At 36.5% G+C, this 15,815-nt stretch overlaps 1 protein-coding gene across 2 annotated transcripts in view; it reads right to left on the reverse strand.

The window, feature by feature from the left end:
• The window catches only part of Grid2 (glutamate ionotropic receptor delta type subunit 2), a 951,510-nt gene that overhangs the window by 234,659 nt on the left and 701,036 nt on the right, over positions 1-15,815 (reverse strand). For both annotated transcript variants that reach the window (XM_090356798.1, XM_090356797.1), the window contains exon 11: positions 1,934-2,246. In XM_090356798.1, coding sequence (XP_090212924.1) covers positions 1,934-2,246 — 313 coding nt within the window. The remainder of the gene's footprint in view (positions 1-1,933; positions 2,247-15,815) is intronic.

Genomic DNA, 15,815 nt, shown 5'->3' on the forward strand with positions numbered 1-15,815 from the left:
GTACTTTATTTTTGACTTTCAGTGCCTCAGAGTACATCAACTCTTTACTCGGTTACTGGGAAAGTTGTCTCACATTCTATTTTACTTTTCATTTTCAATGTATGTTAATGTAAGTACAATATGTGAACAAATCTGACCTTTTATGCTTTTCCAGTGTCGATCATTTTTTAACATAAATTTGGATTCTTAATTACATACCTATTACTCTATATTTACATAAAGGATAGCCTGTAGAGTCTATCTTAATTTTGTTACCAGTTCTTGATCTGAAACTTAGTTCTAATTGGCAATGGTTCCTTTACATAGTTAATGTTGTCTCTGCTTATATAACAGCAAATTCAAAAGCCTTCTTTGAAATATTAACACAAGTTGAGCTTTCTTACATGTATACTCTCTCTCTGTCTTCCCCCTGTTCTCCTTGCTCCTCCTTCCCTCTCTTTGTACTAGAGTCTGAACTTAAGGCCTTACCTTTTCTAGGAAGTTTCTCTACTATCTGAGTCACATCTCCAATCCTTTTTACTGTTATTATTTTTCAATTAGACTCTCAAGTTTTTCAGGGCTGACCTAGATCATAGTCCTTTTATGCTGCAGAATAAGGATGATAGGACTGAATCATCATACTCAGGATTTGTATTGATTGAGATGGGATCTTAGGAACTTTTTGCCTAGGTTAGCCTTAAATTTCAGCTTCCTGAATAGGTAGAGTTAAAGATATGAGCCATTATGCCTTACCTACCTCTACTTGCATTTATCCCTATGACAGAATCTTTTGCCCATAATTATAACTCACTGATGGCATGTTTGTTTCCCAGCAGACTTGTTGCCCAAGAATGGCAAAGTAGCTCATGCTTGCCCAGCAAGTTTCAATTTAAATATCTAGTATATATTACATACTTAATGAGTTAGTATTATGCAAAAACTGAAACTCTTCTACTGCAATAAATAATTCATATTAAATACTCAGTGAATTAATATTAGAGAAAAGACTAAAAATTTCAACAAATATAGGTAACCTCTGTCATTATTAGCTATATAGTAATAAAACCAAAACATTAATGCTTACAGAAGTTTAAGGGATAGAAGTGAGAAAAAGGAAATAAAGAGTCAGCATACATTTGTGCATAGTTAAATGAGAATAAAAAGAATGAAGTTGAATGGAAAGTCCCACAGCAGAGAAGTAAATATTAAGGTAAAACTAACATCTTTCTAATGAAATACATTTCTGTGCAACGATATATTGAATTTCCAAGACTACCAATCCCCTCACTTCCTTCTCAATGCAGGCAATGGACTCAAACAAGTTATTCTATTCTGAAACAGTAAAAACCAAAGATAATCCAACAAATTTAAAGGCATGGATCACAATGCAAATGCATTCTTCTGAATGCAATAAAATTCTAAGTTAAATCACTAGTAGATTGTGCATCAAAGTGAATAATAAAACCCACTATTTCTTATCACATCCTTAAATAAAGCAATGTCTTTTCATTGCTAACGACTATTTGTCATAGATGAAATTAGATCACTGAACAAAGAACAAATGCCAGTATCCCTTATGTAAATAATTTATCAGTACTTTACCTAGTAGTAAGTGGTTGTATCAGGGCCAAACTATTTCTCTGTAATTCAAGAGTATGTGGGAAGAAAAATCTGATCTTGTGAATCTTACCTCTGACATTCACTTTTTGCCTTTGTTGATGAAACTAAACTTACATCAAAAGATAATGAGCTACTGTTGTTAGAATCTTGCTGTGTCTGAGATCCACTAGAGAGAGGAAGGCAATATTCACCTCTGAGCAGTGCTGCGAGGAACCCTTAGAACTCTTGCAGATGCCAGAAACAGAATTGTCAGAATTAGCTGACTACATTGCATTGGAAACATTATATTCCTTTTTATAGTAAAACACATATACTTGGGGGCGGAGGGACTTACCTTGCTGTACAAAGGATCCATACACAAACCACATGGAGTTGTAGAGTGTGGTAGATGTCATCGATCCCATTTGTAATCGTGGTGGATTAAGCCAGTTCAAGAGGTAGACCAGAAGTCCCACAAGAAGGACAGTGCCGGCAATGCAAGCCCATAGAGACAGATCAAATGGTGCCAGGCAGGCAAACATGTCCACCGTCTTTTCAGCCCTTCGAAGGAGGACCCCTACTGAGTAGTCCATGTAACGTGTTGTGAAGTCCACCACATTCTCGCGGTCTGGAGTGATGGTTAAGGCAGAAATCCCTATGTCAGCCCTCTGGAAAATGGAAAGAAAAAAGGAATATATTAATTGTGCAAAAAAACCCCTCACAATTTGCTTTGTGGCACCTCAGCTTGACTTGAGGGAAAAAATAGGTGCCTCAGGCAACATCCTAAGTCTTTTTATATGCATTGAATACCCTGCAGAGAGTTCTTACAGTACTGTGTGAATTTTAACATTTTTTTACTATGAATCTCTCCCCAAGAGTCAAACAAATTACCTTGCTCATATTAGCAGTGCCTGTGAACACCAGTGAAGAATATCTCAGACACAAATAACACATGGAAAAACTGTCTTTTTTCCCCCATTAAATATTTCTTTTGCAAAGCCATCATTAAGACAGAAGCAAAGAACAAACTTACCCAAGGACTTATAAGAACACATTCCCAAGTTATTCAGTGTGCTCTATCCTTGTAAATCATTGCCTGGGGGAGCTATATATAATTTTTTTTTGTGGGTCATGGGGCTTGAACTCTGGATGCTGTCCCTGAGCTCTTCAGCTCAATGCTACAGCCCTACCCCTTGAGCCACAGCCCCACTTCTGGTTTTCTAGTGTTAATTGGAGATAAGAGTTTCACAGTTTCACATAGCTAGTAAATTAATTAGGAAGCCTACAGGGTGTGAGAGATCGTCACCAACCATACAGCGGACAAAAGCCTCATATCTAAAATATATCAACAGCTCAAAAAATTTAATCACTCCAAAACTAATCTCCAAAGTAACAACCATCCCATTAAAAAATAGGCTAAAGACCTAAAGAGAGTCTTCACTGAAGAAGAAACAAAAATGGCCTATAGACACATGAAGAAATGCTCGACATGTCTGGTCATAAAAGAAATGCAAATCAAAACAACTCTTAAGATTCCACCTCACTCCAGTTAGAATGGCCAGGATCAGGAAAACGAATAACAACAGATGCTGGAGGGGATGTGGCCAGGGGAATCACTACTACACTGTTGGTGGGAGTGCAAACTCATTCAACCACTATGGAAAGCAGTATGGCAGTTCCGCAAAAGGCTAAAACATAGAGCTTCCCTATAACCCAGCAATTCCACTACTTGGCATTTACCCAACCATCCAGAAACTAGGGCATACTAAATCCACTAGCACAACAATGTTCATTGCAGCATTATTCACCGTAGCAAAGATATGGAACCAACCTAGATGTCCCTCAGTTGATGAATGGATCGACAAGATGTGGTATTTGTACACAATGGAATTCTATGCTGCTGTCAGAAAAAATGACATTTCCCCATTTGTTAGGAAATGGAAAGAGTTAGAAAAAATCATATTAAGTGAAGTAAGCCAGACTCAAAGGAACTTAGGCTCAATGGTTTTCCTCATTTGTCATAACCAGTAGAAACCTTGGGCTCTCCTAGCAGAGATTTGCAACAGAGCAAAACCTTGATACATAAGGCCATATAGTATGAAGCTAATTGAAAAGACCTCTAGGATATTGAAACAAAAGCCATATAATGAATGATTGTTGTCCTTAATGTACTATGTTATCTCTCATCTCTTTTGCTGTCCCTTGGTTGTCTCATATTGTTACAGTATCTCATTTTGTTATCTGATATATTGGATATATTTGTATTTGGTTATTTGGAATTGGGTACGGAAGGGGGGAAATCCAAGATGGGGGAGAGTAATGGGGACCAAGACATGTGAAAGGGTATCAATGTATGTGAATTAATGCACCTTGTAGTTCCTGGGCTGGCTTTGAACTGTCATCCTCAAATCTCAGTCTCCTGAGTAGCTAGGATTATAGGCGTGAGCCACCATTAAATTTTTGACATGACATTGTTACCCTTAATTTAAAAGTTTCTACATAAAAACTATACTATTGGATTCTAAACTTGATGGCTTGTCACAGCTTTCACAATATTCAGTCATAATGTCATATGTTGTATGGCCTTTAGGAATATTCAGTGAACAATTGATGATAAACATGGTGACTAAATCTCAAAACTGTAGCTCCTCTCAGCATGTCTCTTTAGATTTTAGGAGACAGTATTCATGATTGTGGCACATGTTATTGTACTTATTTAAGACACCTCAGAGAATTTTAATAAAGCACTGGATAAATGACTTCACATTTAAATTCTAGGATATGAAAATGTATATTTAAGTATCAGGAAGATGCATCTAGAAATCACGATCAATGGCTGTGATTAAATGCAACTTCTAGGAAATGGCATACTGAATATTTTCTAGTCATTTTTATTTCTTTTTTATTATTTGATAAAATAATATAGGCATTTATTTCAGAGCTTTTGGATACCAAGATTAAAAAAAAAACATAGCAAGGAACATAACATGTACAATGGACTATCAAATCCACTTTATTCTAAGCTCTCAAGTAGAACTGTTCCTTAGAAGGATTTTAGTGCAACATGAGAAGGGGCATCAAAGTTCAAGAAGTAAGGTACTTTTAGCCAAGCACAGGTGGTTCACATCTGTAATTCTAGCTGCTCAGGAGACTGAGATCTGAGGATCACTGTTTGAAGCCAGTCCAGGCAGTAAAGTCCATAAGACTTATCTATCTTCAATTAATCATTCTGAATCTGAAAATGGAGCTGTAGTCCAAAGTTGCAGAGCCCTATCCTTGAGCAGAAAGATCCCAGGCCCTCAGTTCAAGCTCAATGACCAACCCTCCCCCCCCAGCAAAAAAAAAGTTAGTACTTTTGTGAGCTTGAGCTCACTTTCTGAAAGAATCATATTAGAGGAAGTTGGGATAACTGGTAATGTCTTTCTTAAAAGACAAAATGTTAGACCAAAAATTTGTACTTTTCTAGTACTGTAAGTTCATACTGTCACATGAACTATAAGATTAGAATTATTAACTGGAATGTATTAAACATAAGGTTATATGAAAATGGACTTGCAAATAAATAATGGCTTATTTCTATGACTTGTTTTTTAAGTTCATATATTGGGAATTGGGGTCTTTTCAGACTTAAATATACTCTGGATCCTCAGCTCTACTTCTGTCTTTTCTCAGCTTCATTTTATCTGTTTGTGAAATGAAAGTGATGGTTTATTATCTCTATTGTGTGAGCTGACCCATTTATCTTGATCTTAATGGTGAATAAATAACTCTCAGAGACTCAATTAGAGACTTAAAAGCTACATATACTCTTCTCCTGACAGTAAAATGCCAAAGATCAGTAATTTCCTAATTGATGCACTAGTGACCCAAAGCACTTAATCATTCAGCCCAAGCAAGAAAATTCTACCTACAGAGAAATTTGCTGACACTGTGTTGATTTAATACATGTGGGATGTTCATAAATATTTTGTTAACAAATAATTGTTTCACATTTAAGTGATTAAACTTTGGAACTGTTGCCCAACTGATTTTTTTTAATAATGGATACTTCTACTAGCCAAGAATGAATTTGTATAATGAAAGAGCAATATCTGAAGATTTATTCATTTAAAGAAGTGGAACAGATTATTTTGTATGAACTAAAATATCAGTAAATAAAGCAATAACTTCCCATGTACCTACATAGAAATTCTTAAATTCTCCTCCACTTTCAACAAGTTGTTGATGTGTCCTCAAGGAGTTTTACTGCCCTCCCTGTAGATTGCATATCAGACTCATATAATGAACTTTTCAAATTGTATATATAAAGATGTGTGTGATGGATGAGTATGTGATTATTTTCATTTACATTAGAGATGAACAGTGGAGCAGGAAAAAAATTCAATGAGCACTGGTTCACAAAGTTGGTACTAAGGTCTCCTACATATCTCTAAATAAAATCAGAAATGTTTAGAGATAATTGTTTATTTTAATCTTTAGACTTGTCATTTTATTAATCAAGTTGCTCATTTATATTCAACAATAATCTTTCAAATTATTGCTTTCATAAAAAAAACTTTTGTTTTTGCACTAGCCACTCAAACTTTCAGGAAATTACTTTCACTGTTATTTTATGAAGAACATAGAATCTATAAGATTAAGTTCACACCATTTCCTAATCTATGGCTAATACTCAATGTATTCTGATGGTTTTTAAAAAAACATTTTTTATAAAAGAGGTGCTATCTTCTTATTTAAGGTCAACTCTCCTCAGTGAACTTAGCCTTTTTCCATTTCAGATTTTCACACACTTTTCCTCCTTCTTTATATATGGGACACCATATGTATGTTGTATTCAAAGACTCTTTAGTTCTTTTCCACTAAAATAAGAGCAAAGAAGGAAAAGTCTTTCCTCCTTCCATTCTTCATGACTGCAGTCTGATTTCAGTAAACGTCTTTTTTCTCTTTTTAGTGTCAATTTTATCTAAAGGTCAGTCTTGATTTCCACACATTCCAGTCACTATGAGATTATTTCACGTTTTCTTGTTTTCACTATTTTAGCCTTTAGAATATTTCTTTGTGTTGTCCAATGATGATTCATAAAAACAGCACTTCAGAATTCATTTTTACTACTGAGTTAGAGAGATGCTGGTAAGTACATATCTGAGTTGGTTTCTTGGAGGCATTTGATGGTGATAGGTGCTTTCCTTTGGAAATCAGATTTTTCTGCACTGATTTATTCAACTATCTGATAGACATTTCTGTAAGTTTTTTTCATATATTTTTATTGTAATTAATACAAGGGTTACATTATATTTGCCAGATAGGAGGTATATTAATTCACATACATTGATACCCTTTCTCATATCTTGGTCCCCATTTCTCTCCCCCACATCTCCACCCCTCACCTTGTTTTCCCCCCTTCCCTATCCAATTTCAAATAACCAAATACAAATATATCCGATATATCAGGTAACAAAGTGAGATACTGTAACAATATGAGATAACCAAGGGACACCAAAAGAGATGAGAGATAACATAGTACATTAAGGACAACAATCACTCATTATATGACTTTTGTTTCTATATCCTAGAGGTCCTTTCATTTAGAGTCATCCTATATGGCCTTATGTATCTAGGTTTTGCTCTATGGCAAATCTCTGCTAGGAAAGCCCAAGGTTTCTACTGGTTATGACAAATGAGGGAAACCATTGAGCCTATGTTCCTTGAGTCTGTCTTACTTCACTTAATATGACTTTTTCTAAGTCTTTCCATTTCCTAACAAAGAGGGCAATGTCATTCTTTCTGACAGCCGCATAGAATTCCATTGTGTATAAATACCACATCTTGTTGATCCACTCATCAACTGAGGGATCTATAAATTTTTTAGATGTACCTTACCATTGACTTAGACAAGATCATTCTCCTGACATTGCACTCTACTTCTTTTCAGTGTCTACTCATTCAATAAGGATATCTTTCTTTTTTTATTTTTATTTTTGACTTAAAGTTTATTTTTAAAAAAGTGGTTATGCCTGCAAGGCCATGGTTAATAGGACTGTATGAAGAGGTAGTATATATCCTTTTCCTTAACCATGTATTTTTTAACCTTCTGCACAAAGGTAAAGGTTTTTTTTGTTAATTTCATAGTTAATGATATAAAACAGAGGAAGGTGTACTTTCCCCAAAGGGCTAAGTAAATATTTTCGGTTTTATAAGCTATATCCATTCTTTTACCTTTTTTTTAGTTTGCATCACACAAAAAATTGGGCCAAATTTGGCTTGTGGGTGGTCATTTGCTGATCCTTATTATAAAATGCCCACTTCCTGTCTTCAGAGTAATTATTACTCTTCAGCCAACGGCTGCCTTAAGTTGAGTAGAAATGAATGTAACATGACAAGTAAAATTCAAGATTTCTATTCAGTTTTGACTCTTCAATTTTACTATTCATTCAATAAACTTGTTAAGCTTTACATATCTTTGTGTTTCCAATAATTCCATGCTGGTGGCTCACACCTGTAATCCTACTCAGGAGGCTGAGATCTGATGATCAGGATTCAAATCCAGCCCAGACAGACAAATCTGAGACTTATATGGCCAATGAACAAGCAGAAAGCTGGAAGTGGAGCTATGTCTCAATTGATATAGAGTGCCAGTCTTGAGTGAAAAAAACTAAGAAAGAGCAGAGTGCCAGGACCTCAGTTCAAGCCCTAGTGTACACACACACACACACACACACACACACACACACACACACTTCCAGTGTTTTTAAGGGCAATTCCTCCAGTTTTATAAGCCAGGAATTATAGTTGACTCAATTTTAAGGTAAATCAAAATTAAAACTCTCAAAGGAGCTTAAAAAATTTCATGATTTTCATGATTTTATATACATGTAAAAAAATCTAGCCAGGTGCGCTGGCTCACGCCTGTAATCCTAGCTACTCAGATGAGGTTCAAGGTTCAAAGTCAGACTTGGCACAAAAGAACATGAGACCCTTATCTCCAATTAATCTCTAGAAAACGGGAAGTGGGCTTGGCTCAAGGGTAGGGCACTATCCTTGAGCTGAAGAGCTCAGGGACAGCAACCAGGAGACAGGAGTTCAAGCTCCCATGACCAACCAAAACAAAAAACAAACAACAACCACAACAAACTAAGTTGTAATCCTAGTTACTTAGAAGACTTGAGATCTGAGGATTTGCAGTGCAAATCCAGCCTTCACAGAAAAGTTCATGAGGCCTTTACCTACAATTATATCTTTCTTTTTTTTTAAATGCAAGTCATAAAATTACCTTCACCAGCTTTATAAATAATCTACATATATGATTATACTTACCGCTTTCAGCTGTACTATTTCCAACTCTCATCATGTTATTCATGGGCTCCAGTTCTTTATGTATTTACTTAAATTCTATCTTTTCCCCTAATCTCTATTGCAGCCTTTGTAAGTCTTCTTTCTGTAAAGCAACCTGGGCCTGTTGAACTATCATTTAAAGATCTCCAATAGATTTTCATTGACCAGAAGGAATACGTTATAACATTGAATAGGATCTACATAGATAGATTGTTCTCAACATGTTTAACACTGTTCTTCATGAGAACTACATTTTTTGGCAGTTTTTATAAATAAATATTACTTGATATTTTATGGTGTTTAGTGGTACCGCAGTAAGATTCCATTTTTTTTTCTTTGTTTAGAGTAAGCACAGCTGAAAGGTTAAAGAATGGAGAAAATGAGCCTTAAGGAAGAGTAAAAAAAGTGAAGGAAGTGAAAATGGCAGGAGGAAGTAGGAAAGGAAAGAAGAGATGCAATCAAATCTTAGCATCTGTCAATAAAAGATACATAATTAAGATCATCAGGTAGCCCATGTGTACAGTGAATGGAGTAGAACTGGAGATATTTTAAAAACTAAAAATAAGACTAGGGTTGGGGTCTTGGAGTCATTGTTATGTGTTAGGGGGCGTGGCGGGGCTAAGGGGGAGTGGCTCAACATTAGGAGGCCATGGCTCAAATGATAGCTTCGGCTTAGCAAGGCCAAGGCCTGAGTTAAACCCCCCAGTAGCACAAAAACAAACCTAAAGTTCAAATTTTAATGTCAACAATTATTATAACCATATTACATTATCATTCCAAACTCACTCATCCCGAAGAGAACTTTTGTTTAAGCTTTGATTTTTATTCCAATATATCTTTCCAAGTAAATACAATATGAAAGCTATTCAGAGGAGACACCAACCATTATATAATAGGAAAAAGAAAAATATCAAAATGTCAAACAAATCACATATTATTAATCTTCTTAAGGCCAATACTTTATGTACTTTTTTATTTGTTTATCAGTTATGGGATTTGAACTCTGGGCCTGGGCGCTGTCCCTGAGCTCTTCAGCCACAGCACCACTTGAGCCACAGCACCACTTCTGGTTTTCTGGTGGTTAATTGGAGATAAGAGTCTGACAGACTTTTGTGCTTGGGCTGGCTTTGAACTGGGATGCTCAGATCTCAGCTTCCTGAGTAGCTAGGATTACAGATGTGAGCCATCACACCTGGCTGTTTTATGTACTTTTTTGAAAGAAAATATGGGCATGTTTTAATGTATTCCTATAATATGTTATTTCAGATTTAATTAAAAGCCAACATAGTCTCCATTAATTTTCAAATGTACTACAACAATTGAATAACCTCTCAGCAGAACAAATGAAAGTGCTGCTAAAGTAATTAATACTCTGACCTTAAGGTCAGATTTAATAATCCCAGCAGATATATACTTTTAAACAAAATGATTGGTTAAGACTCCTTTAAGAATAAGGTTAACATGGTTACAGCTTGGCACAAGGTAAAGCAGTTCGCCAAGTGATGCCATGTCTAAGGATATACACAAGTGTGTTACCTCTAGAGCTGTTAGCTACCAGTTACACTGCTTACTCTGCACCAGGAACTTTTTAATTATCAATTCAATTTATCTTTGCAAACACCGTAGGAGTTAAAATCTTTGAACGTCTCCATTTCTTATCCTACAGATAACAAATAAAAGATAAATTTGCCTACATAATCGGTGAGAAGTAACTGAGCCAAGCAAGATTCCAGGTTACCTACACAGTCAATATGATGGAGATAAAACTACTCTTCCCTCCCCCAACAATAATTAGCTCAGGACCTTAAGATTTATTTTTCCTAGAAGAAACCATAGCTTTGTGATGTGAAATGATTCTTGGGTTACCTTTTTTTTTATTTTTGTTCCATCTTTCCTCTCTATTTATCTAGCTCTTGGAGAATAGAAGATCTATGTTCCTAGGTGTTTGGTCCCTTTCTGTATTCCTCACAATTTCAGATATGACTTAGGCCTCAATAAATACATACTGAAAGCCAAGTGGGACACCAGCTCTCAGTTATTTATATTGCAGTATTTCAGGCATTATTCTGTATCCTTAAGACTTAAAATGTGTACCATTTCTGCAATTCCCAAGAAATAATGCTGTCTTCTGAGGAAACAAATCATCCCAAAGTTTTGCAGTCTTGGCAGACACTGTCACTGGTTTACGAGAGGGGTCATGAGAAGGCTGATAGGTAGAGCATACAGAAGCAATCTCTTCCTGAAATGTCCACTTGAAATCAAAGATAAGAATAGCATTGAATGAGATTTCTTTGTAACTTGCAGTGAAAGTTTTTGATCATTCTTGACTGAGGTTATAAATGCTTATGGATTTCTGTAGGGGAGAGGAATAGTTCAGTCCTCAAATGAGAAGGGTCCTAGTTTCCAGTTTGTCTGTGGGAAAAGAATCAGGTCTGACTCTTCTCAGGGTGCTTCTGAACAGGATTTAGTAGATAGGAAATGGGTGAGGCCACTCTCAGATGACTTAAGACTGCTAGAGTGAACCTCTGCCATCAGTTTGTAGTCACCTTCTGCTTGACATGGCTGAGACTTGTTAGATCTCTGGTGTTGCTTTCTTTTCAGCTAGAAAAGTCTGTACTCATTTTAAAGCCTGCTATTGGAGAATTGTCACAATTCTGAATAGGAAACTTACAACCATCAAGACATTAAACAATAGAAGTTTGAAGGACCCAAATGACAGCCAAGGGAAACAAGTCATAATTGATTTCAAGGCATGGCTTTGCTGTCAAATATTCATTCTGAATATTAAGTAGGTTTTCAAAAGACACTCAAAAAGTGTTTTTTTTCTTTTGGAGGGAAATGCTAGAAGTAAGGGAATAATTAAAGGTTTCCCTTGTGGTCTTAATGTGGTCTTAACTCACGCTTCCATTAAATCAACCTTTTTATTTTCAAAGTACTCAGCATTATAAAGACACAAGACAAGATGAGAGTCTCCTTTTACTAAATCAATTTTTTCTAACCTAAACTCTGAACTTCTTTCACCTGAGACCTATTTTTCTGTGTTTATAATTTTCAGATTACTCTAGATTATTATTTAATTAAATGTGTATTCTAGAGAAAAATGGCTAGATACTCTCATCATAATACTTGACCCCTTATGTCTGTAGAATCATATAAAATTTCATGGCTGGACTGTCCTTTAAATTCTGTTTAGAATAGTCTCACAAATATGTACTCCCTTTTTCTATTTGGAAGTTATCTCATTCATTAAATTTTTCCTAAACCATGGCTTGAGATGGATGAAGATGTAGGGATTACATGGCAATTCAATACCCACCAGTAGATTTCAGGATTTATAGATCCTCCAGTTATGAGATTCTTCTTATCATAACCCCATCTTTATAGCATCTTGGCTTTGACTGATGTAGTAGTCCATTAATTTATCATGTAAAATCCACCAAAACTTTTTAATTCTGCATGTATTTTTTCCTGCAATTTTGTCTGTCCTTTCCTATATGTTTTCCTTCAACCAAGAGCCGTTGGTGGACCAGGGTCCACTATTTGTTCCTTAGCTTTGATCTAAGATTTATTTATTCACCACTTATTAGTACTTGCCGTCTATTAGAACAAGTGCTTAATGACTCAACTCCTTTATCTGATTGAAGTGCTCCTTGCAGTTTGCCATGTCTGCCAATTAAATATCACCTGCAAATTTAGAAAATTGCCCTACAACCATTCACTAAGCATTTGCATCTGCATAATTTAGTTCCCTTTTGAGAGCTTTCCTTACCCTTTTCTTTCATCAGTGTTAAAATCTTTCTCTATCCACAGCAAATGTCTCAGGCCATTTCTCCTGGTATACACAAAGCTTGTATTACTATCTCCCACCTCAGTTTCAGCTCTATCCTATACACACATCCGGTGAATTATGAACATCCACGATTCAGATATGCAAGTATATTCGCATGACAACATGTATCTTTTGTACCTCCAGCCTGTCCTACGCTGATACAGAAAGAATTGAGCAACACACACACACACACACACACACACACACACACACACACACACACACAATACAGGAATGGGCTGAACAAGAGAGCCACAACCCCAAGATATGGCATCTTGGAAAATTTAAGGCTAGTTTAGACTCCATAGGGTCATTTGTGATGGGCAGGTTTGAGTGGCAGGTGGTAGTTTTAAAACAGTTCTCCAACTGTACAAATCCATTCTCCTATTGTATTTGGTTATAACAGTAATGATTTGAAATCTTTATTACAAGTCTCTCTGGAAATTTCACATAAGTAAAGTTTAAGTAACTTTAAAGGATTTTGCTGTGCCATCAGAAGCTACATTATACTGCTTAGTATACTGCACTCTTGTCATAGGAACAGGACACCCATTTGTTCGGTCGCTGAAACATTTATCACTACGTTTGACATCACGAGTCAAGAATGAGAAGGCGTCTTAAGGTGTTTCACAGGCAAGGGCAGACTTTTAGGCTGATCTTACAACTTGATGGGGGAACCATAGACCCTACTGTATAGCATGGCTTGTTTTACTTTATCCTCTGAGTTATTATGTTGATGTTATCTTAGTTGTACTGGCTGTTTTCTCAAAAACATTACTTATGCTAATCTTCTATTGCTGCAGGTTGACTTTAGACATCCCTGTTTTCCTTTGGTGATCACAAAGCCATTTGCTTTCTCACGACAGTCCATCTTTAGACCTGACTCTTCTTTCTCCTCTCCTCCCTAACTGATCATGTTTAATACACTTTTTATACTAATAAATGCTCTACTCCATCACCAGAGCTATTTTTTTCCCTTGGGGAGCACTCCCCCTGGCTTACTTTGGAAGATTTGCACAGAGCCATTCCTATCCCCAGTGATGGATGGGGCCCTGTACCACAGGCCTGACAGTGGAGCAACCCCTATTCTTGGACCTGGGGATTTCAGTCAGAGCCAATGTGTATTCAATCTGAGGCTCTGATTTAGAAGTGTTGGTAAAAGAGAACTGGTGTTTATATTGGGATAGAGGAGCAACTGAAATTGAAGCCTGGAGCTGCTGAAAGTTCCCTTATTGCCAAGAAAGAAGGATTCTGAGAACTAGGGCAAAACCAAGGGAAGCAAAGCTGAGAGACACAGAGAGAAGAAATGAGCCTAGATCACATTTGAGCAGTTTGGTTCTGTGAGCTTTTCTTGAGACTTGAAAAGAATGGAAACTGTTGGGAATGGCCAAGCTAGGGGTTATATAAAAGATCAATACCTAATGAGTTAAGGAAAACCAGGAAGGCTGTGTTAACCTTAGCTACCCTGGCACTGGAGTGACTTCTTAGCCATGGCATCTATCAGCCACGTGCAGAGTGACATAGGGTATCTGTTGAGATGATCTCACAAGGCATGAGAAGAACTAACAACCTGAGATTATCTGGTGCACAAGTTTCCTTTTGTTTTGAATTTCCATGGTGTAGGAATTCACTTTTACACTGCTTATTGACCACAGGCCTGTTACCTTAGGCCCTCAAGAGTTAAGTTTTAGGTTTATGGAAAAAATGGAGCAGAAGAGTATAAGTAGTTTCTTGTATCATTAAATTCTGTTAGGGTGACACGTTGGTTATGATTAATGAGCCCATATTGGAATATTATTACATATGGGTGGTGTGTGATTAATATGAGGGTTCACTATTTCTATGGCTTTGGCAAATGCATAGGTCACTGGTGAGTCCAGATACGAAGCTACAATGACGCTATAGGCATCAAGCAGAAGATTTTTACTGCCATAAATATCCCTGGGCTCCAAACATTCATTCTACCTTTTGGACCCACTGTATTTGTTTTCATTCATTTTCTTCTTTCCGCATTTTCTATGAAAGTCAGTTAGTTATACTTGGGGGACTCATTTTAACATCTGCATGTGCACATAACGATCAGACTCACTTGTTTATTGCTCTCACTTGGCTCTGCTCCCCCACACCCAAGCCTGTCTCAACAAGGTTTCATTGTTCCTTTCTACACACCCACACAACACATTCACCTTCCTTCATCCTCTCTATTCTCATTCCCCTCTCCCAGTAGTATCCACACTCCAGAAAGGACCTGTTTTCCTCAATTCTATGGTATAGACAATGCATTCTTATGGATATTCTTCACCTTCCCCCTTCATTCTCCTATATCCCTCTCCACTTGGCCCCACCCTCTCCTCTTACAAGTACTCATTTCTTGGTACCTATTTTGCTGGGCTTTGACTCAGTCTTGTTTTTTTTTTTTTTTTTTTTTTTAAGAATTATACTATTTGAGCTCTCCATAATGTCTATAATACTTTAGTTAATTCATCTGGAATCACTTGCATCCCAACCAGTGCGGTTACTCATAGATGCATAAGCAAATTCTTGCTACTGTAATGAGGGAACCTATGCTACCTATATTTCTCTTGATCTGGCTTACGTCACCTAATTCTTTTCTCAAATCTTTCTTTTCATTGTGTATATATACCATGGTTTCTTGATTCGTTCATAGGGGCGTCTATGTTGGTTCCATACCTTGACTGTGGTTAACAATGCTGCAATGAACATGGTTGTGCCTATAGCTGTGGGCCTTGTTTGTGTTCTGTTGGATAAACACCCAGGAATGGAATTGCTAGATCACAGAGTACTTCTATGTTTAGTCTGCTGAGGAAACTCTGTACTGCTTTCTTCATCTCTTATCACAAAGAAATGCAAAACCTACACTGAGATTCTACCTCATTGCAGTTAGAATGACCAATATCAGCACACAACATCACATCCTGGTGTGGATGTAGACAAAAGGGAACTCTATTACACTGCTTGTAGGAATGTAATCTTGTTCAAACACTTAAAGTATAGAAACTATATTTTTAACTAAGTTTTATTTTGTTATTTAATTGTTTTCCCACAAACTTCACTA

The sequence above is a fragment of the Megascapheus bottae genome, chromosome 23, assembly GCF_031878675.1.
Source record: "Megascapheus bottae isolate mThoBot1 chromosome 23, mThoBot2.hap1, whole genome shotgun sequence".
Taxonomy (NCBI): Eukaryota; Metazoa; Chordata; class Mammalia; order Rodentia; family Geomyidae; genus Megascapheus; species Megascapheus bottae.